The 21,347-nt window shown below is 38.4% G+C and overlaps 1 protein-coding gene across 1 annotated transcript in view; it reads right to left on the bottom strand.

Moving 5' to 3' along the window:
• PTPRJ (protein tyrosine phosphatase receptor type J) overlaps window positions 1-21,347 on the bottom strand; it is a 131,159-nt gene that overhangs the window by 41,684 nt on the left and 68,128 nt on the right. Inside the window, exons 2-5 of the mRNA XM_070764557.1 lie at window positions 7,016-7,034; window positions 5,787-6,005; window positions 2,699-2,965; window positions 1,503-1,772 (exon numbers count right to left, since the gene is read on the bottom strand). Of these exons, the coding sequence (XP_070620658.1) occupies window positions 1,503-1,772; window positions 2,699-2,965; window positions 5,787-6,005; window positions 7,016-7,034 (775 nt within the window). The remainder of the gene's footprint in view (window positions 1-1,502; window positions 1,773-2,698; window positions 2,966-5,786; window positions 6,006-7,015; window positions 7,035-21,347) is intronic.

The raw sequence follows: 21,347 nt of genomic DNA, 5'->3' as shown, positions 1-21,347 counted from the left end.
ACGGCATTGTTTAGTTGACGTGACCTGGAGAAGGCCAACTCTGTGGGACCTAATCGGTCGCTGGGATTTGTGCGGCAGAAGGCGGTCCCACAGGTATTCTGGTCCGAGGCCATGTAGGGCTTTATAGGTCATAACCAACACTTTGAATTGTGACCAGAAACTAATCGGCAGCCAGTGCAAGCCGTGGAGTATTGATGAGACATGGGCATATCTGGGAAAGCCCATGATTGCTCTCGCGGCTGTGAATCACTGCAGTTGTTAAGGTAGTAACATGGTTGTTAAGTGTACCTGCCTCCTGCATTGATTTTACTTGTCAGAAGTTTGCAAAAGCTGATCACGTGACTCTGGGACACGGCAACTGTCACAAATATGAACCTGTTGCCAAGTGTCAGGATTGTGATCACGTGACCTTGGGGATGCTACAACAGCAGTAAGTGTGAAAAAGTCCTAAGTCACTTTTTTCAGTGCCACTGTAATCATCTTTCGGCTGTGGCGAGGAGGGCATTTGCCCAGGTTCGCCTAGTGCATCAGTTGCGGCCCTATTTGGACAGGGAGTCATTGCTCACAGTCGCTCATGCCCTCATCACCTCGAGGTTCGATTACTGCAACGCTCTCTACATGGGGCTACCTCTAAAATGTGTTCATGCAGAACGCGGCCACGAGAGCCATCGTGGGGCTTCCTAGATTCACCCATGTCTCTGCAACACTCCGTGGCCTGCATTGGCTGCCGATCAGTTTCCGGTCACAATTCAAAGTGTTGGTTATGACCTTTAAAGCCCAACATGGCATTGGACCAGAGTACCTCTGGAACCGCCTGCTACCGCACGAATCCCAGCGACCGATAACGCCCCACAGAGTTGGCCTTCTCCGGGTCCTGTCGACTAAACAATGTCATTTGGCGGGCCCCAGGGGAAGAGCCTTCTCTGTGGCGACCCCGGCCCTCTGGAATCAACTCCCCCCGGAGATTAGAACTGCCCCCACCTCCTTGTCTTTCGTAAATTACTCAAGACCCATGTATACCACCAGGCAGGGGCGAGTTGAGACACCTTTCCCCCAGGCTTTTTTATATTTATGTTTGGGTATGTATGTGTTGTTTGCTTTTTAAATGTGATATGGTTTTTATGTGCTTTTTAATATTAGATTTGTTTTCGCTAGAATATTGTTTTTATTGTTGTTGAGAGCCACCCCGAGTCTTTGGAGAGGGGTGGCATACAAATCTAATAAATTGAATTGAATTGAATTTGAATGGTCACAAAGTGAACTCTCATTAAGTCGATGACTACTTGCACTTACAATCTTCCATGTATATTATGCTGGAAAGTGTTTTCCACATAGTATACACAGTAGTGCCATCTTTTGTTCAATCTTTATAAAAAATGTATAATTTTTTACCTATGAGGGCACATGCAGATAGAAAAAAATCACACCTAATTGCATATTTTATATAACCATTTTATGTAATAATGAAATGTACATAATATCTCTTATTTTAAAGTACTTACTTGTATAAACACTTATTTCACTTGGATCTCCTTCGGTTTTATCATCATCATCGAGTTGTGCATATATTTCAAACCTGTATAATATTCCAGGTTTCAAGTAAGGAATTGATACATAGGTAACGTTGGAAGTTTTATTATCAGAATGACCAGGTCCATCAATATGTATTCGATAAGTATAATTTGATGCATTTGTATCATTATTTTTCCATTTTAAATCCAGGGATGTGCTAGTGATATTTTCAGCATTAATATCATATACTGGACTGGGCTCTATTTAAGAGAAAAAAAGCTTTTAGGTGCTGAATGATAATCAAGATTAAAAAATTAGCATTTTTTCTGTGGGGTTTATAAACCATCATGTAATTTGCACAACATGCAGTATGTCTCTAGTTAATAATTTTATTTGACAAATTAGGAGCTTATTATAATGTTATAATATTGATCCTTTGGGTGTTGACTGAAAAGCTGGGCTCAATTTAAGTAAAACAATTAAATGTTTCTTTCAATTATCTTGGATTAGGAATGGGATCTGTACCAAATTGTCAATTAGGCTGGCTGATATAAAACTCTATTTAGGTTTTCAACAACCATAAGTAAAATAAACTGAACTGGAATAATAATTTGCCCATTTGTTTCCCACCTCCACCCTCCAGTTGTATTTGCCTCAATTTTATTTCATTTTTATTTCAGTTTCACTGAACAGAAAGATGAGAGAGAACATCTCTTTTGTGTCAGTTAAAACATAATTGTTTCCAATAATTACTACCCTTGTGCTACAATATTCTCAACCATACAGAAAATTCTAAGCTGACGCAACCCAATACCTAAAATTCCGCCTGAATTATGATAAGATTAGGCCTGATGTGGCAAGCCAATAAGAAACACACAATAGATAAATCTTCTTTTGTAACATTGATATTTACAAATAAAATGCCAAGAAATTGTGTGTTTTTGTTTTAAAAAAGAAAGGAGTGGGCTTGTTTTACAAAAAAACCACCCCAAAATATCATCATTGTAACATAGATTAAACATATGGAAAAGTTAAACAAAATTAAGTGAATTATGTACTTCCCTCCATAAAGAGTTTACATTTAGTTTTAGATGATGATAAAGGAGAGCGATATAATAATGACTGAAGCTCACTCAATAGCCACAAGCATTAACTACAATTACTTCACTTAATTAAGTGTACTTACTGGTATAAACAACTGTTTCATTCGGATTTCCTTTAGTCTCACCACCATTTAACACTGCATATATTTGAAATACGTATCGTGTTCCAGGTTGCAAGTTAGTAATTGTCTCACTTGATTTATTAGAACTTATATTATTAAGTTCACCAGGTCCAACAACAACTATTTGGTAAGTGTAACTGGATGCATTTTTATCATCATTTTTCCAACTTAAGATCAGTGTTGTGTTGGTGATATTTTCAGCATGAATACTATGAACAGGACTTGGCTCTGTTTAAGAAACAGAAAACATTTTTTTAAATCAGAGTATTAAAATCATATCAAACCATTATTACAAACCCAGACTATGATTTGTTACTCTATACATCTTCTCTTTTTCACTGTTTCTAGTACTGTGGTACCATTTTAAGGTATGGCAATTAAAATCATGTTTAATATTATGATAATTTTAAAATGGCATGGCCATTTTATCACTCATATTAAGATTTTAGAAGTAGAATGTAATAAACCAACGCTACAACACCAATAATAAGATTTAATAAGGAGGAAGATATACTAGCAAAACTTAATTATTTTTTTACTTGAAAGTTTCAGGCTGAAACCCTATGCAGTACCATGCAATTATATTTTTATAAGAAAGATATTTGTATAAGAAAAGAAAGAAAATGTAATTTACAGTCTACATCCATATGTAACCAGTTTGGCAAGAAGGCTTTTTAATAGTGCAGTAAAAATTTAACAAATTAATCTATGAGGCCCGTGTTACCATGACTTATTGATAAATAATAATAAAGTCTTTATTAAAGAATTCCAGCAACTACTATGTATCAAATGCAAGCCCTATTTACTATGAAATCAAGATTTAATTTTTTGCACATTTTTGCCCTGCACTTCATCTTGAAGCTGCTCTTTGTTGAATGGGAACTATTAAGGAGAAGAGGATGAGAGATTCCTCTACCAGCAGAAGTTTCTGAGCCAAGCTACTGGAGGGTAGAGAATAAAAGCTCTACACATTACACACCAAAATTCTTGGAGGTGGTCACTGCAGTCTGTTTAGAACATAGGGCAACCTGAAAAAAAACAGCTAATGGGTGGTTCTATCAACAGATATTGTAGGTGGGAGACACTTGGTATAAGTAGATGAATTCTGGTTTGCTGTATCACCTATGTGCAACTTAATTTTCATGACATAACCAGCCATAACAGCGAATTCAAAACCTTCCCTGGGCAAATGTTAACTATGAGAATCTACAATTAGCTGGAATTTTAAAAGCGGCCCCGAGTCTACGGAGAGGGGTGGCATACAAATCTAATTAATAATAATAATAATAATAATAATAATAATAATAAAAAAAACAATGACATCGCAATCCCAGGGGATAGCGGAATTGAGGAGAAGCAGCTAGAGAAATTAGTGAAATACGAAGTTCTAAAAATTGAGCTGCAACGGCTCTGGCATAAGCCCATGAAAGTGGCCCCAGTGGTACTTGGCACGCTGGGTGCAGTGCCAAAGGATTTCGGTGGACATTTGAAAACCATTGGAATTGACAAAATCTCCATCTGTCAATTGCAAAAGGCCGCTTTACTGGGATCGGCAAACATAATTCGCCACTACATCATGCAGTCCTAGGTGCTTGGGAAGCGCCCGACTGATGATGAAATACGAAATCCAGCATAGTGATCTCGTTTGCTGTGTTGTATTGACATAATAATAATAATAATAATTATTATTATTATTATTATTATTATTTTATTTATAATAATAATAATTTCACTTAATTAAAATGTTAGCTGAAGTAAAATGAAGAGAAGGGGAAAAAGTTTTACATTTAACAGATTGTGTGCTGAGTAACATACTGATTCTGATTACAATACCAATCTATGCAAAGAAAAAAACTTAAAACAGTTCCAAACTGGTAAAATTTCATATTATTACCCATTTCCATGCACTAGCATGGAATTTCCTCCCCCCCCCCAATAGCTAGATGCATCTTACAGTTCGGAGAGTGTTATACTCCAAAAATACGGTATACCTGTATAGCTCAGGCCTGAACAGTGGAACCCACAGTGCTCTCTGGGAGTACCAAAGAATGTCTTATCTGATTAAAACATGTAGGTAAGAGCAAAAGATAGAAAAATCTGAACTTTGATTACATTATAAATAAGGCTTGTACTCAAAACCTACTTCCTGGAATTCTTTCACAATGGCTTCATGGACTTTGCTACAACATATCTACTTATCAAACCTTTGGTATCTCTGCAAGTCTTAATTTTGCAGTTTCTTGTGTAGATAGCCAAAAGGAAGTCTGATAGTAAGGCAATACTGACAAAATTAAATCCAGGCTTCATTTTCTCAGTGACTACATCTAGTTCCGGGGAGATGGGGAGGGAGCTGTGAACAACTCAAAATCATGACCTTATTAGTTCATTTTAGTGAGCTCAAGTTATTGATGTTGGAAAAACAATCCAGGTCTATTTTCAAGCTGGGAATAAAATGGAGGATGATTAGAAAGATGATGAAGCAGAACCAACCAACCGCATGTGGTTCTGAATCAGCTGCCCCAGTACGACAAACCCTGGTGGTTCTGTTCATCAATAAAAAACATATTTCATTCAAACCAGCCTCTGTATTTGCTCTGTATTTTCAGTGTCTTCCTCCCAGCTTGGAACTGAACCAGATGGATTTTTCTTCCAACACCTACTATACATTTTTTTCTCCCGTGGTGAAATCCAATGTTTTTTAATACTGGTTTTGTGGGCGTGGTGTGGCTTGGTGGGCGTGGCTTGGTAGGCGTGGCAGGGGAAGGATACTGCAAAATCTCCATTCCTTCCCCACTCCTGGGGGAAAGATATTGCAAAATCTCTAGACCCACCCTACTTTGGAGCCAGCCAGATATGATATTTCCTGGTTATCCAAACTACTCTAAATTTCTGCTACTCATTCTCCCAACTATTCCAACTTTTCACTACTGGTTCTCCAGTACCTGTCAGAACCTGTTGGATTTCACCCCTACTTAAAATGTAACAATGCCAATCCTATTCAGAATAATCTTGAAAATTATTTTTGTGGAATTTCTAATCCATTACTTACTTGTAAAAATATACTGGCAGCAACTTCTATTGTCCTCAGTATTATTGATATGAACAATATACTGAAAACCAGGATAAAGATCAGATATTGAATTATTCTCAGGAAGACCGACATCTGTATTATTTTGGAAAGTTACATTTGTTATCGTAAAGCTGTCGTTTAACTGGATGCTTATTTTTGTTTCTGTTACGCTGTATAAGAAATTGCATTCTTCATCACCTACACAGAAAAAGGAGGAAAATATATTTTTAAATAACCAGAACTTCATAACATCGTACAACATTATTTCATTTTTATTCTTTATTAATTGATGGGGGAAATAGTTTATGATTAATACAAACCCCAGATATGATGAACTGAACAAGAGTTGATGCTGTTAAGGTTAGCAGGCAGGTAGTGCTGATGGGCTGTTAATGCATTTTTCACTGGACCATTTGCAAAGGATATAATGCAAAGAGTGGGGGAGCAGGGTATGTTGTACCCCATGGATGTCCCACTGTCAGATAGTAAAAGGCTAGTTGAGGTAGCACAAAGCCAATGTATCAAGATTCGAAAATATGATTTATTTAGTATGTGTGAACCCAATCAACTGCACAGTAGTTCTCGACTTATAAACACTTATTTAGTGACTGTTCAAAGATTTAACAGTACTGATCATTTTTCATAATTATGACTGTTGCAGCATCCCCATGGTCACGAGATCAAAATTCAGATGCTTGGCAATTGGTTTGTATTTCTGCCAGCTGGGGATCATGGGATCACTTTTTGTGACCTTCTGACAAGCAAAGTCAATGGGGAAGCTAGATTCATTTAATGACCGTGTTACTAATTTAACAACTGTAGCAGGAAAGGTCATAAGGTGGGCAAAATTCACTTAACAACGGCCTTGCTTAGGAATATAAATTTTAGGCTCAATTGCAGTTGTAAGTTGAGGACTACCTGTAGTTTATTTTAACAAACATGCTTAATCAGAGCTTAGCATGCTACATAAGCCATCTACCTCTGTATATGAAGTTTATAATGTTACCCTTTCAACATTCAATAAAATTGTTATGGTGAAAAGCAGTGAATTTCAAATTATAGGTTAAATATAATAATCTTTCCTAGGTTCTTTACAGAAGAATGTGGTTTTAAGTATTTATACAATTACAGAATCGTCAGTGTTCATTTTGGGAAAACCTTTAAGCATAATACTGAAAGTCAGATATATATAACAGCATAGTACTTACATGCAGCAGTGACTTTTACCTGTAAAACAAAAAATTATACACAGTGTTAGAATATTTTGAATCTGTATACAACGGATCACCCTAGTACTAGTTGTACTGTATATCTCTGTATCAATATTATAACAATGCTATTGTTCTAACACACCAGTCAAATTTAAAAATATATCGATCCAGATTCAAATTGCAAAAGTAAAATTTTATTTTATTCCAGCAAATGGCTGAATGTTACTGAACAGTGTTAACTGAAACCATCCAGTATAGATAATTCTCATACACTGACTGCGGAGGAAACCAGCAAGTCTGTCGCTAAACGGTGTGATCATTTACCACGATGTCATGTGACAGCCCTGAGTTATAACATCAATTCCCACTGCAGTTATTAAACAAATAAGGATGGGCCATCAAGTGTGATGTCACACAACTGTGACTTGTAACTTTCTACTAGTTTTCTATTGACTTTGCTTGTTAAAAGCCAGCAGGGAACATTTGCAAATGGTGATCAAGCAGCTGCGGGACACTGCAGCCATAGTAAATATATTTGGGTTGTCAAGCACGCAAATTGCAATATGGGGACACTACAGCTACAAGGACCATGATAAGTCTAAGTCAGGGCCATTGTAACTGAATAGTTATAGTTGCTGAACAAGCAGTCAGTCAGCAAGAATGACCTGTATTGTAAACTAACATTTCATCTGGCAATCAAGTGGTAGGAATACGAATTAGTTATAAATTCTACAATTAGAAATCAATTTACATTGAACACAAAACTTGTCTCTGTATCAAGAATGTCAAACTCGATTTAATTGGGGGTCCCATTAGGGTTGTGTTTGACCTCAGAGAGCTGGGGTTGGCATGGCCAGTTTGCTTAGTCCTGTTGGCTCCTGTGGTGGCCCGAGAGCTGTGCCAGCAAAAATGGGCTCCCGAGCTCCGTTTCTGGCTGCAATGGCCTCCTGCAACCCTCTGCCAGTGAAAATGGAGTGCTGGCACCCTGCGGGCCAGATCTAAGCTCCCTGTGGGCCAGATCTAGCTTGCAGGCCTTGAGTTTGTCACCCCTTATATAAACTGCGAAGATAGCTCCCCATTTCTCTTTCTTAGTCTGGGTCCAGATAACACTAAGTATACACAACTATGTATAGTGATATGCATGATTCTCAGCCCAGCCTGAAATCCATGAATGCAAAGGTCATTCAGGGCCTCACAATGAAACTCAGCTAAGCAAAGTACTGCAAATACATTAAAAAGGGCATACTTTCTGGTTTTATATGAATTGGACATTCGGCAGTTTTACTACTTCTGATAAATTCTAACTCAGAAGTATTACAGATTCTGCAAAAGTATTGAAAGCCTGGGAGTCTCCTTACATAAGGGCTTGTAACATTCTTAAACTTATCTGAACATTGTCTCTAAAAACACAAATTAATCTGCTTTTCCACAATCTGTATTTCCTGTTGAAAAATTACTTTCACATTTGATTTAATTTCTGCTTCCGTGAGATAATGTGTTAAAGAGAATGATCCATCGATCTATGCACATTGAAATATATTAATAGTATCATTCATATTTCATAAGACACACAGGACACTGGGAATTATCCCATGTAATATTGATAGAACACCACAAGAGGTCAGAATAAAACCATAAATGCACTGAAAACATATTAAAAAAACTTAGTATTGACACATTTCTAGATTGTTTTCCTCTTTCATTAAAAGAAGATCATCATTGCTTCCTTTCCTTTTCTGCAATGCATTTTATTCAACTTTGATTAACTTTTGGGATTTATTGCATAAACATTGCAAAGTTAAATCTTATCTCCCGTTCCAAAATCCCTCATACACATGGCTTGAATTTTGAAATCACTGATTTACTCATTCAATTTACCGCTGTTATCTTGGCTTTTCATTTTAAAGGAACAAATAGAAGAATGTAATATAATAAATTCTTATCACTTGGCAGGGATCAGAAAATTTCACAGTTTATGTCTCTACAAACAAGATGCTTCCTTATCAGCTGTCACCAGACTTCAGATTTCTGATATAATCTAATGATTTGCCTAAGAAGTTATGCTTATATCAGGAAGTTAAACCTAATCTTAGTCTATATAAATGAAAAGGCCAATGCGAACTACAAGTAGGTTGGTTTACAAGTAGGAGAGGGGCGGCATACAAATCTAATAAATTGAATTGAATTGAATTTTTAAAAAATCTTTGTATAGCTCTTCCAATTTGTTGCTTTTCAATTAAAATACCTGACTTTTGCACAGTATTTTGTTCTCTTAAAGATGATTATACAGCGGTACATCAATACTCAGCTGCTTTGAAAACTTGTTAAATTTTTTTACTCAATGCATTTTTATGCAAAAATTTTATCCCGGTACTCTTTTTTATTTGATAATCAACATGCAAGCTAGAAACTTGTCAGTATCTTGTTGATGTGCTACTCTTGCTGGCCAAAACCAAGGTCAGGCATTAGTCACGTGGTTTGTTTGGTACCGGCCACCTGTAGCACTTGTTGTGCCTCCTGGAAACAATTAACAATGAATACCTACATATCACTGTATTTGAAAGAATAGGAACTATGCCTCTAACACCATTTTTTTAGTTATGAATTAGTCACTTTTAATACAGATAGTCCTCGACTTACGACATGTCAAAGGGTGATATTCACTTACTTTCCCTACCGGTTCGCAAATGTGAGTAAACATGCATGCGTGTAGCCTTCTGCACATGCGCACAGCCTCAAAAATGTGGATAAATGGAACATGATTTAAGTCTGGGCAGGTGGACGTTCCTACCCTATCCTTCGCTGAACTGGAGAGAATTGGCTGAATGCCACCTCTGGACCAGTCGTTTAGTGACAATTGGAAGTTACGACAGACTCCACCACACACAAATCTTATCTGGTTTCAAAGTTATGACTAATGTAGTGCTCCTATGGTCATTCGACATTGCTTCAATCACCGGGATGCTGCAGCACCTAACTCATGCGTATCTCCCCTGCCCATACCACCTCACCAAGTCTCTACAGGCTTTTGTCCTACTCCTCACACAACACTCAGCCACCCAAGGGAGCCTCAGGTCAGTTGCAGAGGTTACAGAGCTATTGCAACTTGCAAGCTGCATTAACAGGGGGATAAAAGCAAGATCACGTGAAGTGTTAATACCCCTTTATAAGGCCTTGGTAAGGCCACATTTGGAATACTGCATTCAGTTTTGGTCGCCACGATGTAAAAAGGATGTTGAGACTCTAGAAAAAATGCAGAGAAGAGCAACAAAGATGATTAGGGAACTGGAGGCTAAAACATATGAAGAACGGTTGCAGGAATTGGGTATGTCTAGTTTAATGAAAAGAAGGACTAGGAGAGACATGATAGCAGTGTTCCAATATCTCAGGGGTTATTGCCACAACCTATTCTCCAAAGCACCTGAGGGTAGAGAAAAAAGCAATGGGTGGAAACTAATCAAGGAGAAAAGCAACTTAGAACTAAGGAGAAAATTCCTGACAGAACAACTTGACTCCGGAAGTTGTGAATACTCCAACACTGGAAGTTTTTAAGAAGAGATTGGGCAACCATTTGTCTCAGGTGGTGTAGAGTTTTCTGCATAAGCAGAGGATTGGACTCCAAGGTCCCTTCCAACTATTCTATATTCTATATCAGTGATGGCGAACCTTGTTTTCCTCCGGTGCTGAAAGAGCGTGGATGTGTACTATCATGCATGCTACATGTGCCCACACCCATAATTCAATGCCTGGGGAGGGCGAAAGCAGCTTCCCCCACCCCCTGGAGGCCCTCTGGAGGCCGGAAACGGCCTGTTTCCCAACGTCTGGTGGGCCCAGTAGGCTTGTATTTTGCCCTCCCCAGGCTCCAAAGGCTTCCCTGGATCCTGAGGAGAGTAAAAAACGCCCTCCCCCATCCCCCTGGAGGCTCTCTGGAAGCCCAAAATGCCCTCCCAGAGCCTCTCTGTGAGCCAAAAATCAGCTGTCTGACACAAACATGCAGGCAGGAGCTGAGCTAGGGCAACAGCTCGTGTGCCAGCAGATATGGCTCCGCGTGCCATAGGTTTGCCATCACTGTCCTATATTCTATATTATGTATTCTATGCCTCAGCCTGCTCCCAAAAAAGCCATTCAGCCACCCAGGGGAGCCTCTGTATGGCCCAGTGAGAAGCAAATCCAATGTCTGCAGGGCTCGCAAGTTACTCAAGACCCACCTATATCGCCAGGCATGGGGGAATTAAGACATCTCCCCCAGGCTTTCTTATATTTTATGTTTGGTATGTATGTGTTGTATGGTTTTTAAATTGTTGGGGGTTTTTAATGTAATTTTATTATTAGATTTGTTCCATTGTTATACTGTTTTTATTATTGTTGTGAGCCGCCCCGAGTCTTCAGAGAGGGGTGGCATACAAATCTAATAAATTGAATTGAATTGAACTACGGTAGTATATTGGGAGATCATGTTTGGGGGCCATTATGCAAGACGATGATATGGGAGCTTCACTGAATGACTATAATGACCTGTGACCATAATGCACTGGCTAGGCTCCGTTACAACTATAACTTGAGACTATCTGAATTTTGTATATAAAGAACAATACGGAAATTCGGGGGGGGGGGGGAGCAAATTCTGCATTTGCACAGTATACTAAACCAGGATAAACTGGATTGAGTAGTTTGTGGCTCTGTGTGTTCTGCAAGGTCAGCCTTCTACTTCATCATGTTGTGTAAATTAGTCCTTATTGTAATTCATAATATGTGATTATTTGTGGCACAGCGCATTAGATATATGAAGAAAACTTGCACTGAATTTCATTTTACCATGTTGTACGGACACAGCCAGTTTTCTTTCCCACTTACTCCTACTACTTACTCCTCCTCCTCCTCCTCATTGACTTCAAAACATTGACTTGTGGATGGAAGAGTGAGGTGACTGTGAGCTCGCTGCCATTTCTAAGAATGACTGCCTCCTCTACAAAATGTGCTTTCTACCTCCAGGGATTGGATTAATAAGGAAGGAGTTTCAAACCTATCTAGGATGTACAGTAGAACCCCGACTTACGAGACTAATTGGTTCCGGAAGGAGGCTCGTAAGTCGGAACGCTCGTATGACGAAACATTGTTTCCCATAGGAAACAATGTAAAGTCAATTAATCCGTGCAACAACAAAAAAAACCGCTGCCGCCGAACGCGGAAGTTAGCGTTCGGCTTCAGGAGACAGCTCCTTGGCGCTCGTATCCCGAATGTGAGCTCGGGAGGCGAACAAAAATGTCGCTCCCCTCCCAGCTCTTATCTCGAGTAGCTCGTAAGTAGAGCTGCTCGTATGTCGAGGTTCCACTGTACTGGTAATTGGGGGGAGAAATTAATAGAAAGGGTATAGGCCTAAGATAAAAATAGGTCTAATATTATAGAATAGAATAGAATAGAATAGAATAGAATTCTTTATTGGCCAAGTGTGATTGGACTCACAAGGAATTTGTCTTTGGTGCATATGCTCTCAATGTACATAAAAGACAAAAGATACATTCGTCAAGAATCATGTGGTACAACACTTAATGATTGTCACAGGGGTCAAATAAGCAATGAAGAAACAATCAATATTAATAAAAATCTTTGGATACAAGCAACAAGTTGTAGTCATACAGTCCTAAGCAGGAGGAAATGGGTGATAGGAATGATGAGAAAAAACTAGTAGAAATAGAAGTGCAGACTTAGTAAAATGTTTGATAGTGTTGAGGGAATTATTTGTTTAATAGAGTGATGGCATTTGTCTTGGTGTACAGCGCTCTGTAGTGACATTTTGAGGGTAGGAGTTAAAACAGCTTGTGTCCAGGATGCGAGGGGTCCATAAATATTTTCCCCGTCCTCTTTTTGACTCGTGCAGTATACAGGTCCTCAATGGAAGGCAGGTTGGCAGCAACTGTTTTTTCTGCAGTTCTGATTATCCTCTGAAGTCTGTGTTGGTCCTGTTGGTTTGCAGAACCAAACCAGTTACAGAGGTGCAGATGACAGATTCAAGTTATAGAGGTGCAGATACAGTTCCTCTGTAGAACTGTATCATATCGTATAGTATAGTATACTGTATAGTAGTCAAAAATATTGCCTGATATTTTATTTATTCATTTTATTTGTCAAGTACTTATTGGTAATATACCCAGGTATAACACAGTTTACAGACAGTAAGATGGGTATTGATAAGAGGGACCATTAGGACAGGGATGATAGGCACGTTGGTGCGCTTATGCATGCCCTTTGTCCTGCTTTGTACTTTCACTGGACATTTCCACTGGACAACTCCCTTGTCCCCAACATCTTCCTTCTCACAGTAGCTTTCCATAACGTCATAATAGTTAAAAAGAGTGTTGCAAGACAGTGTTTTTTATTGCTGTTTGAAGCATCTAGCATTTAAAGTTGATTTTAAAAGTTATCTGCTGTCATAGGCTATATGTTATCTTCCCAAACTATAACGGAAGAACATTTTGTCCAGAAAGCTCTTTTATGTGATAATTCTTTTCATTGCATAACATATAATTTACATATGTATTAACTTACTTCATTAATGGTATCTTTTCTAAATTTAGTAAGTTATTAACTTATACAAGGAAACTTTAATGCTTCTTTTTGAAAGAACATGATAATTTGTGTGTATCTAAGCTTCAACCCAAGCAATTGCCAACTACATTTCTTCTAAGTCATTCCCCTTGATTCTTACTCTGCTTTTTCTTCTCTCCATAACAAATATATACATATACCTGTCAACATAAGACATATCAAGGCTTTTATTGAAGCAATGTAGTCTTTAAAGCAATGCAGAGTACAGGTAGCTCTCGACTTACTTACTATTTAGTGACTATTGAAAGTTACAACAGCATTTAGAAAAAAATAACTGATGACACATTTTTCACATTTACAACTATTGCACAAAGCCATGATAAAACTTCAAGACATTTGGCAATTGGCATGAATTTATGACTGTTGCACTATCCCGGGTTCATGTGATCACCTTTTCTGACTAATTTAACAACTGCTGTGATTAACCTAACTGCAGCAAAAGAGGTTGCAAAATGAGGCAAAACTCACTTAGCAACTGTCTTGCTTAGCAACAGAAATTTTGGGCTCCGTTGGTTGTAAATCAAGGACTGCCTCTAATAGCTATCCCTCTAACCCAGTGGTCTTCAAACTTGGCAACTTGTGGACTTCAACTCTATGCTGGCTGGAGAATTCTGGGAGTTGAAGTCCACAAGTCTTAAAGTTGCCAAGTTTGGGGGACCCCTGCACCTTAGGTTGTTTTAATTTACAAAAACCTGATATCAAATGCAGATGATACTGCCTGGGCATGAAAGACCAGTTTCTCTTACTGAAAATATGCAAAACCTAAGATAAAGGAAGCGTTTTGCAAAGGTATCTTGGAATGAAATATGGAAAAAAGAACTTTCTGATTATGGAGGTAAAACCAGGCGCAGGCAGGTAAATTTGATTCAGTGGTTATGTTCATTTGGAGAGGTAAAATTTTATTGATTTATTTATTTCCTGCCTTTATTATTTGAACATACCTTATGCTTCTTCGTCCTTCTCACTTTCTTCCCAAAAGTAGAAAGCTAGTTGGGCTGAGAGAGAATGACTGATCCAAATCATTCAGCTGGCTTTCATGACCAAGTCAGGACTAGAACTCGTGTCTTAACTACTAAACCAAGCTGCCTCTAAAATTCTCTCTTTTTTTGAAAAATTATAGGCAAAAATATTTCTATATATTTAAAAAACAGCAGATTTGTGCCGTGGGTACCAAGATGTAAAACTTACAGCCTAATGCCACAGTGATTTACACAATTCAGAGATTGTAAAATGTATTAAATGTTTCTAATTCTTTTTCTATTATGTTCTCATGGTCAAACGTGAGCAATATCTATGACAGTATTCCTAAGAAAGACTAATTTATCCTACCTATCTGAAAAATCTGAATTAAACAGTCTCCATTATGCCTACAGAATCCAGATATCTGCAGCAATTTGTTATTTCACAGCCTATAGAATGTTATGCTTAACTATATTATGACTGTTTCCACTTCCCACACAAATAACTGTTTAAAGCATGTATAGAAACTTCATTGAGAAATACATATTTCTCAATACATAAGCAATCAATCCCATCTACATATACAGTGATTTGTGAACTCTTGGATTTTTAATATTTCTGCATAAATATTATTTAAAATGTTTTTTTCTCCCTACAAATCTTAAAACTAGATAGAAATAATCCAATTAAATAAGTGAGTCACAGAGGTTTTGCTAGTTCATTTATTATTGCGGAAAAGCATCCAAAGCTATGTTCTTTATGTGACCCAAAAATATGCAAACCTCTAAAATCTGTCAGTTTATTGGAAGGAGAAATTAGTGTCAGGTGTTTCAATCAATGGCATGATAATCAGGCATGAATGTAGAACATCTTGTCTCTTTTAAAGAACATAATTCTATCAAAGTCTGATTTTTGCATGGCACAAAACAAAGGAGATTTCTTTTTTCTTTTTAAAATATATTTTTATTATATTATATATTATTATTATTATATATTCTTATTAAACACACACATACATAAAACACACACATACAAAACAAACCTACAATTTCACCATCTGTACTATAAGCTTACATAGGTTAATATTGACAATTATAACATCCCTATATATATTTACGTTTTATAAATTATAAATTATTTTTATAAATTTCATATTGGTCATTCCAAATGGACAGTTCAAATCCCTCTTTTACCTATTTTTTCTCTCTTCCAGCCATTCCATACTAAGTAATAATCGGTTTCTTTTTCTTTTATTTTCTTCGTTAATTAATTTGCCCAATTCAGCACAAACCAATATTTTTCTAATTATGTCCTCATCTTTTGGTATTTCCTCAATTTTGTCAGAATTGCGCATATGTTATTTTTGCTGCCATAATAATGTGGATAATCAGATACTGTAATTCCTTTTTTATTTTTTATCAATTATGTCCAATATAAATAACACGGGGTTTCCTATCTATATATTCTTTTATTATCTCTTTAAATCGTGATATAATTTTATTCCAGTACTTCTTTGCCTTTAAACAAATCTACCCCATAGATGGCTATAAGTTCCACTATCCTCGTAGCATTTCCAGCATATTGGTGATGAGTCTGGAAACATCTAGTAGATTTCTGAGGACCTCTCAAAAACAATTGTTGATGCTCACCAGGATGGAAAAGGCCATCAAACTATTTCCAGGAAGTGCACTATTAAGCAGTTTGTGTACAAATGGAGTCAATTCAACACAATTGTTCTCCTCCCCAGGAGTCATCAATCAACCAAGATCATGCCAAGAACAAAACATGTAGTTCTCTGGGAGGTCTCAAAGAACTCCTGGAGGAACTTTATTTATTTTTTATTTTATTTGTTTGTTTTGTCAAGTACATATTGGTGGTATACAAAGATATAATAATATTCATATACATGATACTAGTAAAAGAGAAACATTAGCACAGAGGACAGAAGGCACTTATGCATGCCCTCTTAGGAATTGGGAGAGGTCAACAGTGGATAGTCTAAGGGTAAAGTTTTGGGGGTTTGATGATGATACTACAGAGTGAGGTACTGAGTTCCATGCATCAACTATTCGGTTACTAAAGTCGTATTTCCTGCAGTCGAGTTTAGAGTGGTTTACATTAAATTTGTATCTTGCAAGTTTGTATTCCATGCAAATCATGTTTTTAGATCATGTTTATGCAGAAATATTGAAAATTCAAAAAGGTTCACAAACTTTTAAGCACCACTCTGCTTTCTCCAACTAGTAAAAAACATCAAAACAAAAAAAAATGTAGAAATGTTTGTTGTGGGATGAGTTTCTTATTACTTTTCTTTTTGTTTCATTATTGTGGCTTCTGCCATAAAGGACAGAGAAGATTTTTTTGTCTCGTCCTGAATTTCTTCTGAAAGTGTCTACTTTATTAAAAACCAACAACTAACCATTTTATACCAAAAAAAAAAAGACAATACTTTTGGAGTTACAAGGTTAAAGTACATTATAATTTAGCATTCCTTAAATCAGTACACTCCAAATATGCTGGACTTAAAATTTTAATATCCCCTGCTAGTCTTGCCACATTTGTACAATGTACAAAAGTTATTTTTATTAATAAAAATGGATCCCAGCACATCATTTCAGGAGGGTGCCAAGTTATAAGAACACAACTCCAACCATTCTTAGTTCCTATTAGATCTTGTGAAGAAAAAGTGATTTGTAAGGCCGCTATTGGCAGGAAGTTTATTAAGCCTTTGGCTTAAATCGGGGTGAAATTCAAAAAAATTCTCTGCCGGTTCTGTGAATGTGGAAGGAGAAGAATACAGTAATACCTTGTGATACGAACCCCTCATCATATGAACTTTTCAAGATACAAACCCGGGGTTCGGAATATTTTTGCCTCTTCTTACGAACAGTTTTTGCCTTACGGATCCGCCACTGGGAGCGCAGAATCCAGAACTTCGGCAAAAGTTCGGGTTTGGGAGAACGCCAAGAAGTGCCGCCGCCCAGCTGTCACCTTCACAGAAGAGCCGTAGAGCTGTCGGCCGGTCGGGAGGCTCAAACGGAGGTGGGGAATCCCAATAGGGAATTCCAGGGTGGAGCTTTGACATCATGGAGACGTCCTTCCTGGCCAGCTGAAACGTGGACTCCAGGAAGGATGTCTTGATGACATCAAAGCTCCGCTCCTGAAATTCCCTATTGGGATTCCCCACATCCGTTTGAGCCTCCTGACCGGCCGACAGCACCACAGCTTTTCTGTGAAGGTGACAGCCGGGCTGCGGCGCTTCTGGGCATTCTCCCGAACCCGAACTTTTGCCGAACCTTTCAGGTTTGGAGTTTGGGAGAACGCCAAGAAGCGCCCGGCTGTTTCAGAAGGTGACAGCCGGGTGACGGCACCCAGCGGAATGCCGTTTTTGCGATTTTGGGGGGGGGGGGCGCTTGCACGCATTAATCAGTTTTCCATTGTTTCCTATGGGAAACATTGTATCGTCTTACGAACCTTTCACCTTACGAACCTCCTCCCGGAACCAATTAAGTTCGTAAGACAAGGTATCACTGTACTTGCAAAATATCCACTCCCTCCCCACTCCTGGGGAAAGTAGGGGTGGGCTACTGCCTGGACGGTGGGGGGGGATGGCCGCAGTGGGGTAGCAAAAATGGAGCTCCACCCTAAAGCACCCAATTTGCACTGAAATATGTTGAAAGAAAATGCATAAGCCACGCCCACAGTGTGGTAGTAAAAATTTTGGTAGCTTTTCACTGGGGGGAATGATATTGCAAAATCCTCCAAATGTCCATACAGCCATTTCCTGTAGCTCCAGGAGCTCACAGCTCCAAAGGTAGACCAAGGCAAGCTCTTGATGGTCAATGCTGATTCAGGAGCATGGACACACATCGACTTTGAAAGCCAAGCACCCAGATGGAAGAGGGCTTTATTCAATTAATCTATCAAATTTGAGGAAAAACTCATGATGGAAAGTAATCACAAAGTCCAAATTTCAAGCAGTCAATGAGAGAAAAGGTAGCCATGTCTGTCTGGTCTGAAGACAGAGTCAAAGCTGGGTCCTAGGAGGGCGGATGCAGCAAAAAGTAACAGATTCAGTCCTCATTCTGAGTGGATGAGGACAACCCATCCTGAATGCTGGCTCCACCCACGATGGAGAATAAAGGTAACCAAAGTGATCTGGAACAAGAGTCTTCATAGGATACAGTACGCCCATGATAGTGAACTTATGGCACGCGTGCCACAAGTGGCACACTGAGCTCAGCTCCACTGCACACTCCACTGCACATGTGTGAATGCCTCCTAAGGGCCAGCTGATTTTTGGGTTCAGACAAGCTCATGCTTTCTCCTCACTTTCTGCGGCCCGTGCCTTCCCAGATCTCTGGAGATTTTGCTTCAGTGCTGTTTGGACTTTGGCTTTGCCCGCCTCCCAGCTCCATTTGGGAAAAAAGGTTTTTCCCTTCTATCACCACTGTTTTGGGTCATGCATCCATGTGCAGTGCGCACACACCCACACTTTCGGCGCCTGAGTGAAAAAAGCTTCACCATCATTGCGGTACAGCATCTGAGATGTTTTTAAAATGTAATAGTAATAATAATATTTTATTCTTTCATGTATAGAGGTGTATAAAATTATATAAGTATTAAAGAAAGCTCCCCCATCCTAAAAAGTTAGGACAGGGAATTTTCCGGGCATAATTCCAAGCTGAATGATGGGAGATTTCGAAAATAATAACGATACAAGGAATCTCTGTAAACAGTGGAATTTTCAACAAAAACTTCTAGTTTGTATCAGAGTTCACATAACTGTATCAGTTGCTAAGAAACAAGAGAGCAAGAGCACGGAAATATATTATCTTGTTTGTGGGTCCACCACTTGGAAATGATCAGCCACCATGGGAGTTAAATGCTGGAATCACCTTTGATCTAATCCAGCCCTACTCTATTTGTCCACTGTTAAATGAAATTTCTAACACAAGAAACTAATTTACATAGAACTAGAATGCACCAACTGTGAAAAAAAGGAATGATATATTGTATTTGTTTACTAATGAAGGTCTTTTTTATTCTGATCCTCTCCAATTCAGTCGAAATATAGTTACTAAAGGAGACGATGCTGAATTATTTTACATTATTAGTTAAAATGTTATTACAGATCTACACCTAGAGAACATTTTAATACCTAAGAATTATCTTTACGTTACTTAGATGTATTGGCAAAATGTGTTTTTTAAAAAAATATGATGTTTACTATTGATTTTATGTAAGCTTGCTTGGATTTTTGAATGAAGATATTTTTAAAAATAAAATATGATATACCGGTAAAGCAGAATGAAACAACAGTACATATTTGAATATAATCAAATATATTGGGTGAGATCATCCGAGGGCACAGGGTGAGTTACCATCAGTATGCTGATGATACTCAGCTATACATTTCCAACCCGTGTCCACTCAGTGAAGCAGTAGAAGTAATATGCCGGTGTCTGGAGGCTATTAGGGTTTGGATGGGTGTTAACAGGTTCAGGCTCAACTCCGACAAGATGGAGTGGCTGTGGGTTCTGTCTCCCAAAGACACTTCCATCTGTCCATCCATCACTCTGGGGGGGGGGACTTCTGACCCCCCTCAGAGAGGGTGCACAATTTAGGAGTCCTCCTCGATCCACAGCTATCTTTAGAACATCATCTTTTGGCTGTGGCGAGGGGGGCATTTGCCCAGGTTCACGTGGTGCACCAGTTATGGCCCTATTTGGACAGGAAGTCTCTACTCACAGTCACTCATGCCCTTATCATCTCAATATTTGACTACTGCAATGCTCTCTACATGGGGCTACCTTTGAAGAGCGTTCAGAAACTACAAATCATGCAAAATGCAGCCATGCAAGTAGTCATAGGCCTTCCTAGATATGCCCATATTTCTCCAACACTCTGCAGATTGCATTGTTTGCCGATTGGTTTCTGGACGCAATTCAAAGTGTTGGTAATGACCTATAAAGCCCTACATGGCATCGGGCCAGATTACCTATGGGACCGCCTTCTGCCGCATGAATCCCAGTAACCAGTGAGATCCCACAGAGTGGGCCTTTTCCAGGTCAGGTCAACTAGACAATGTTGCTTGGCGGGGCCTAGGGGAAGAGCCTTTTCTGTGGGGGTTCCAGCCCTCTGGAATCAGCTCCCTCGGAGATTTGTACTGCCCCCATCCTCCTTGCCTTCCACAGGAGTCTTAAGACTCATCTATGCCGCCAGGCTTGGAGCAATTAGATCCTAGCTTCCTGGCTGATGAATGTTATGTATGATTGTTGTTTGAGTCCTCGGAGAGGGGCGGCATACAAATCTAATAAATTATTGTTGTTGTTGTTGTTGTTATTATTATTATTACTGTTATTATTATTGAGTGGGTATGATTGGTTTTTTCATAATACTGGGTTTTATAGATTAGTACATTTAGTTTTAAATGAATTGGATTTAGATATTGTATTGTTCTTCTTTTTATATGATGCAAGCCACCCCGAGCCTTCGGAGAGGGGTGGCATATAAGTCCAATTAAATAAATAAATCAAATAAATCAAATAAATATAATATATATTTACCTGCTACATATAGCATTATCTACTTGAACATAGTTTTACAGAAGGAAAGGTACAGATCACTTAATTATGTCTAACTAAATGGTAGATGTCCTTAAGAACCAAAACAGGTGTATTCTATCAATATAGAAATTGAATTAGAGAGGCCAATAGTGAATATATTTTGGCCTATCAGTACAACATATTAGTTGTCCTCT

The sequence above is a fragment of the Erythrolamprus reginae genome, chromosome 1 (genome assembly GCF_031021105.1).
Source record: "Erythrolamprus reginae isolate rEryReg1 chromosome 1, rEryReg1.hap1, whole genome shotgun sequence".
In the NCBI taxonomy this organism is placed as follows: Eukaryota; Metazoa; Chordata; class Lepidosauria; order Squamata; family Dipsadidae; genus Erythrolamprus; species Erythrolamprus reginae.
The sequence above is the reverse complement of the archived record's forward strand: the minus strand, read 5'-3'. Positions and strand labels throughout refer to the sequence as shown.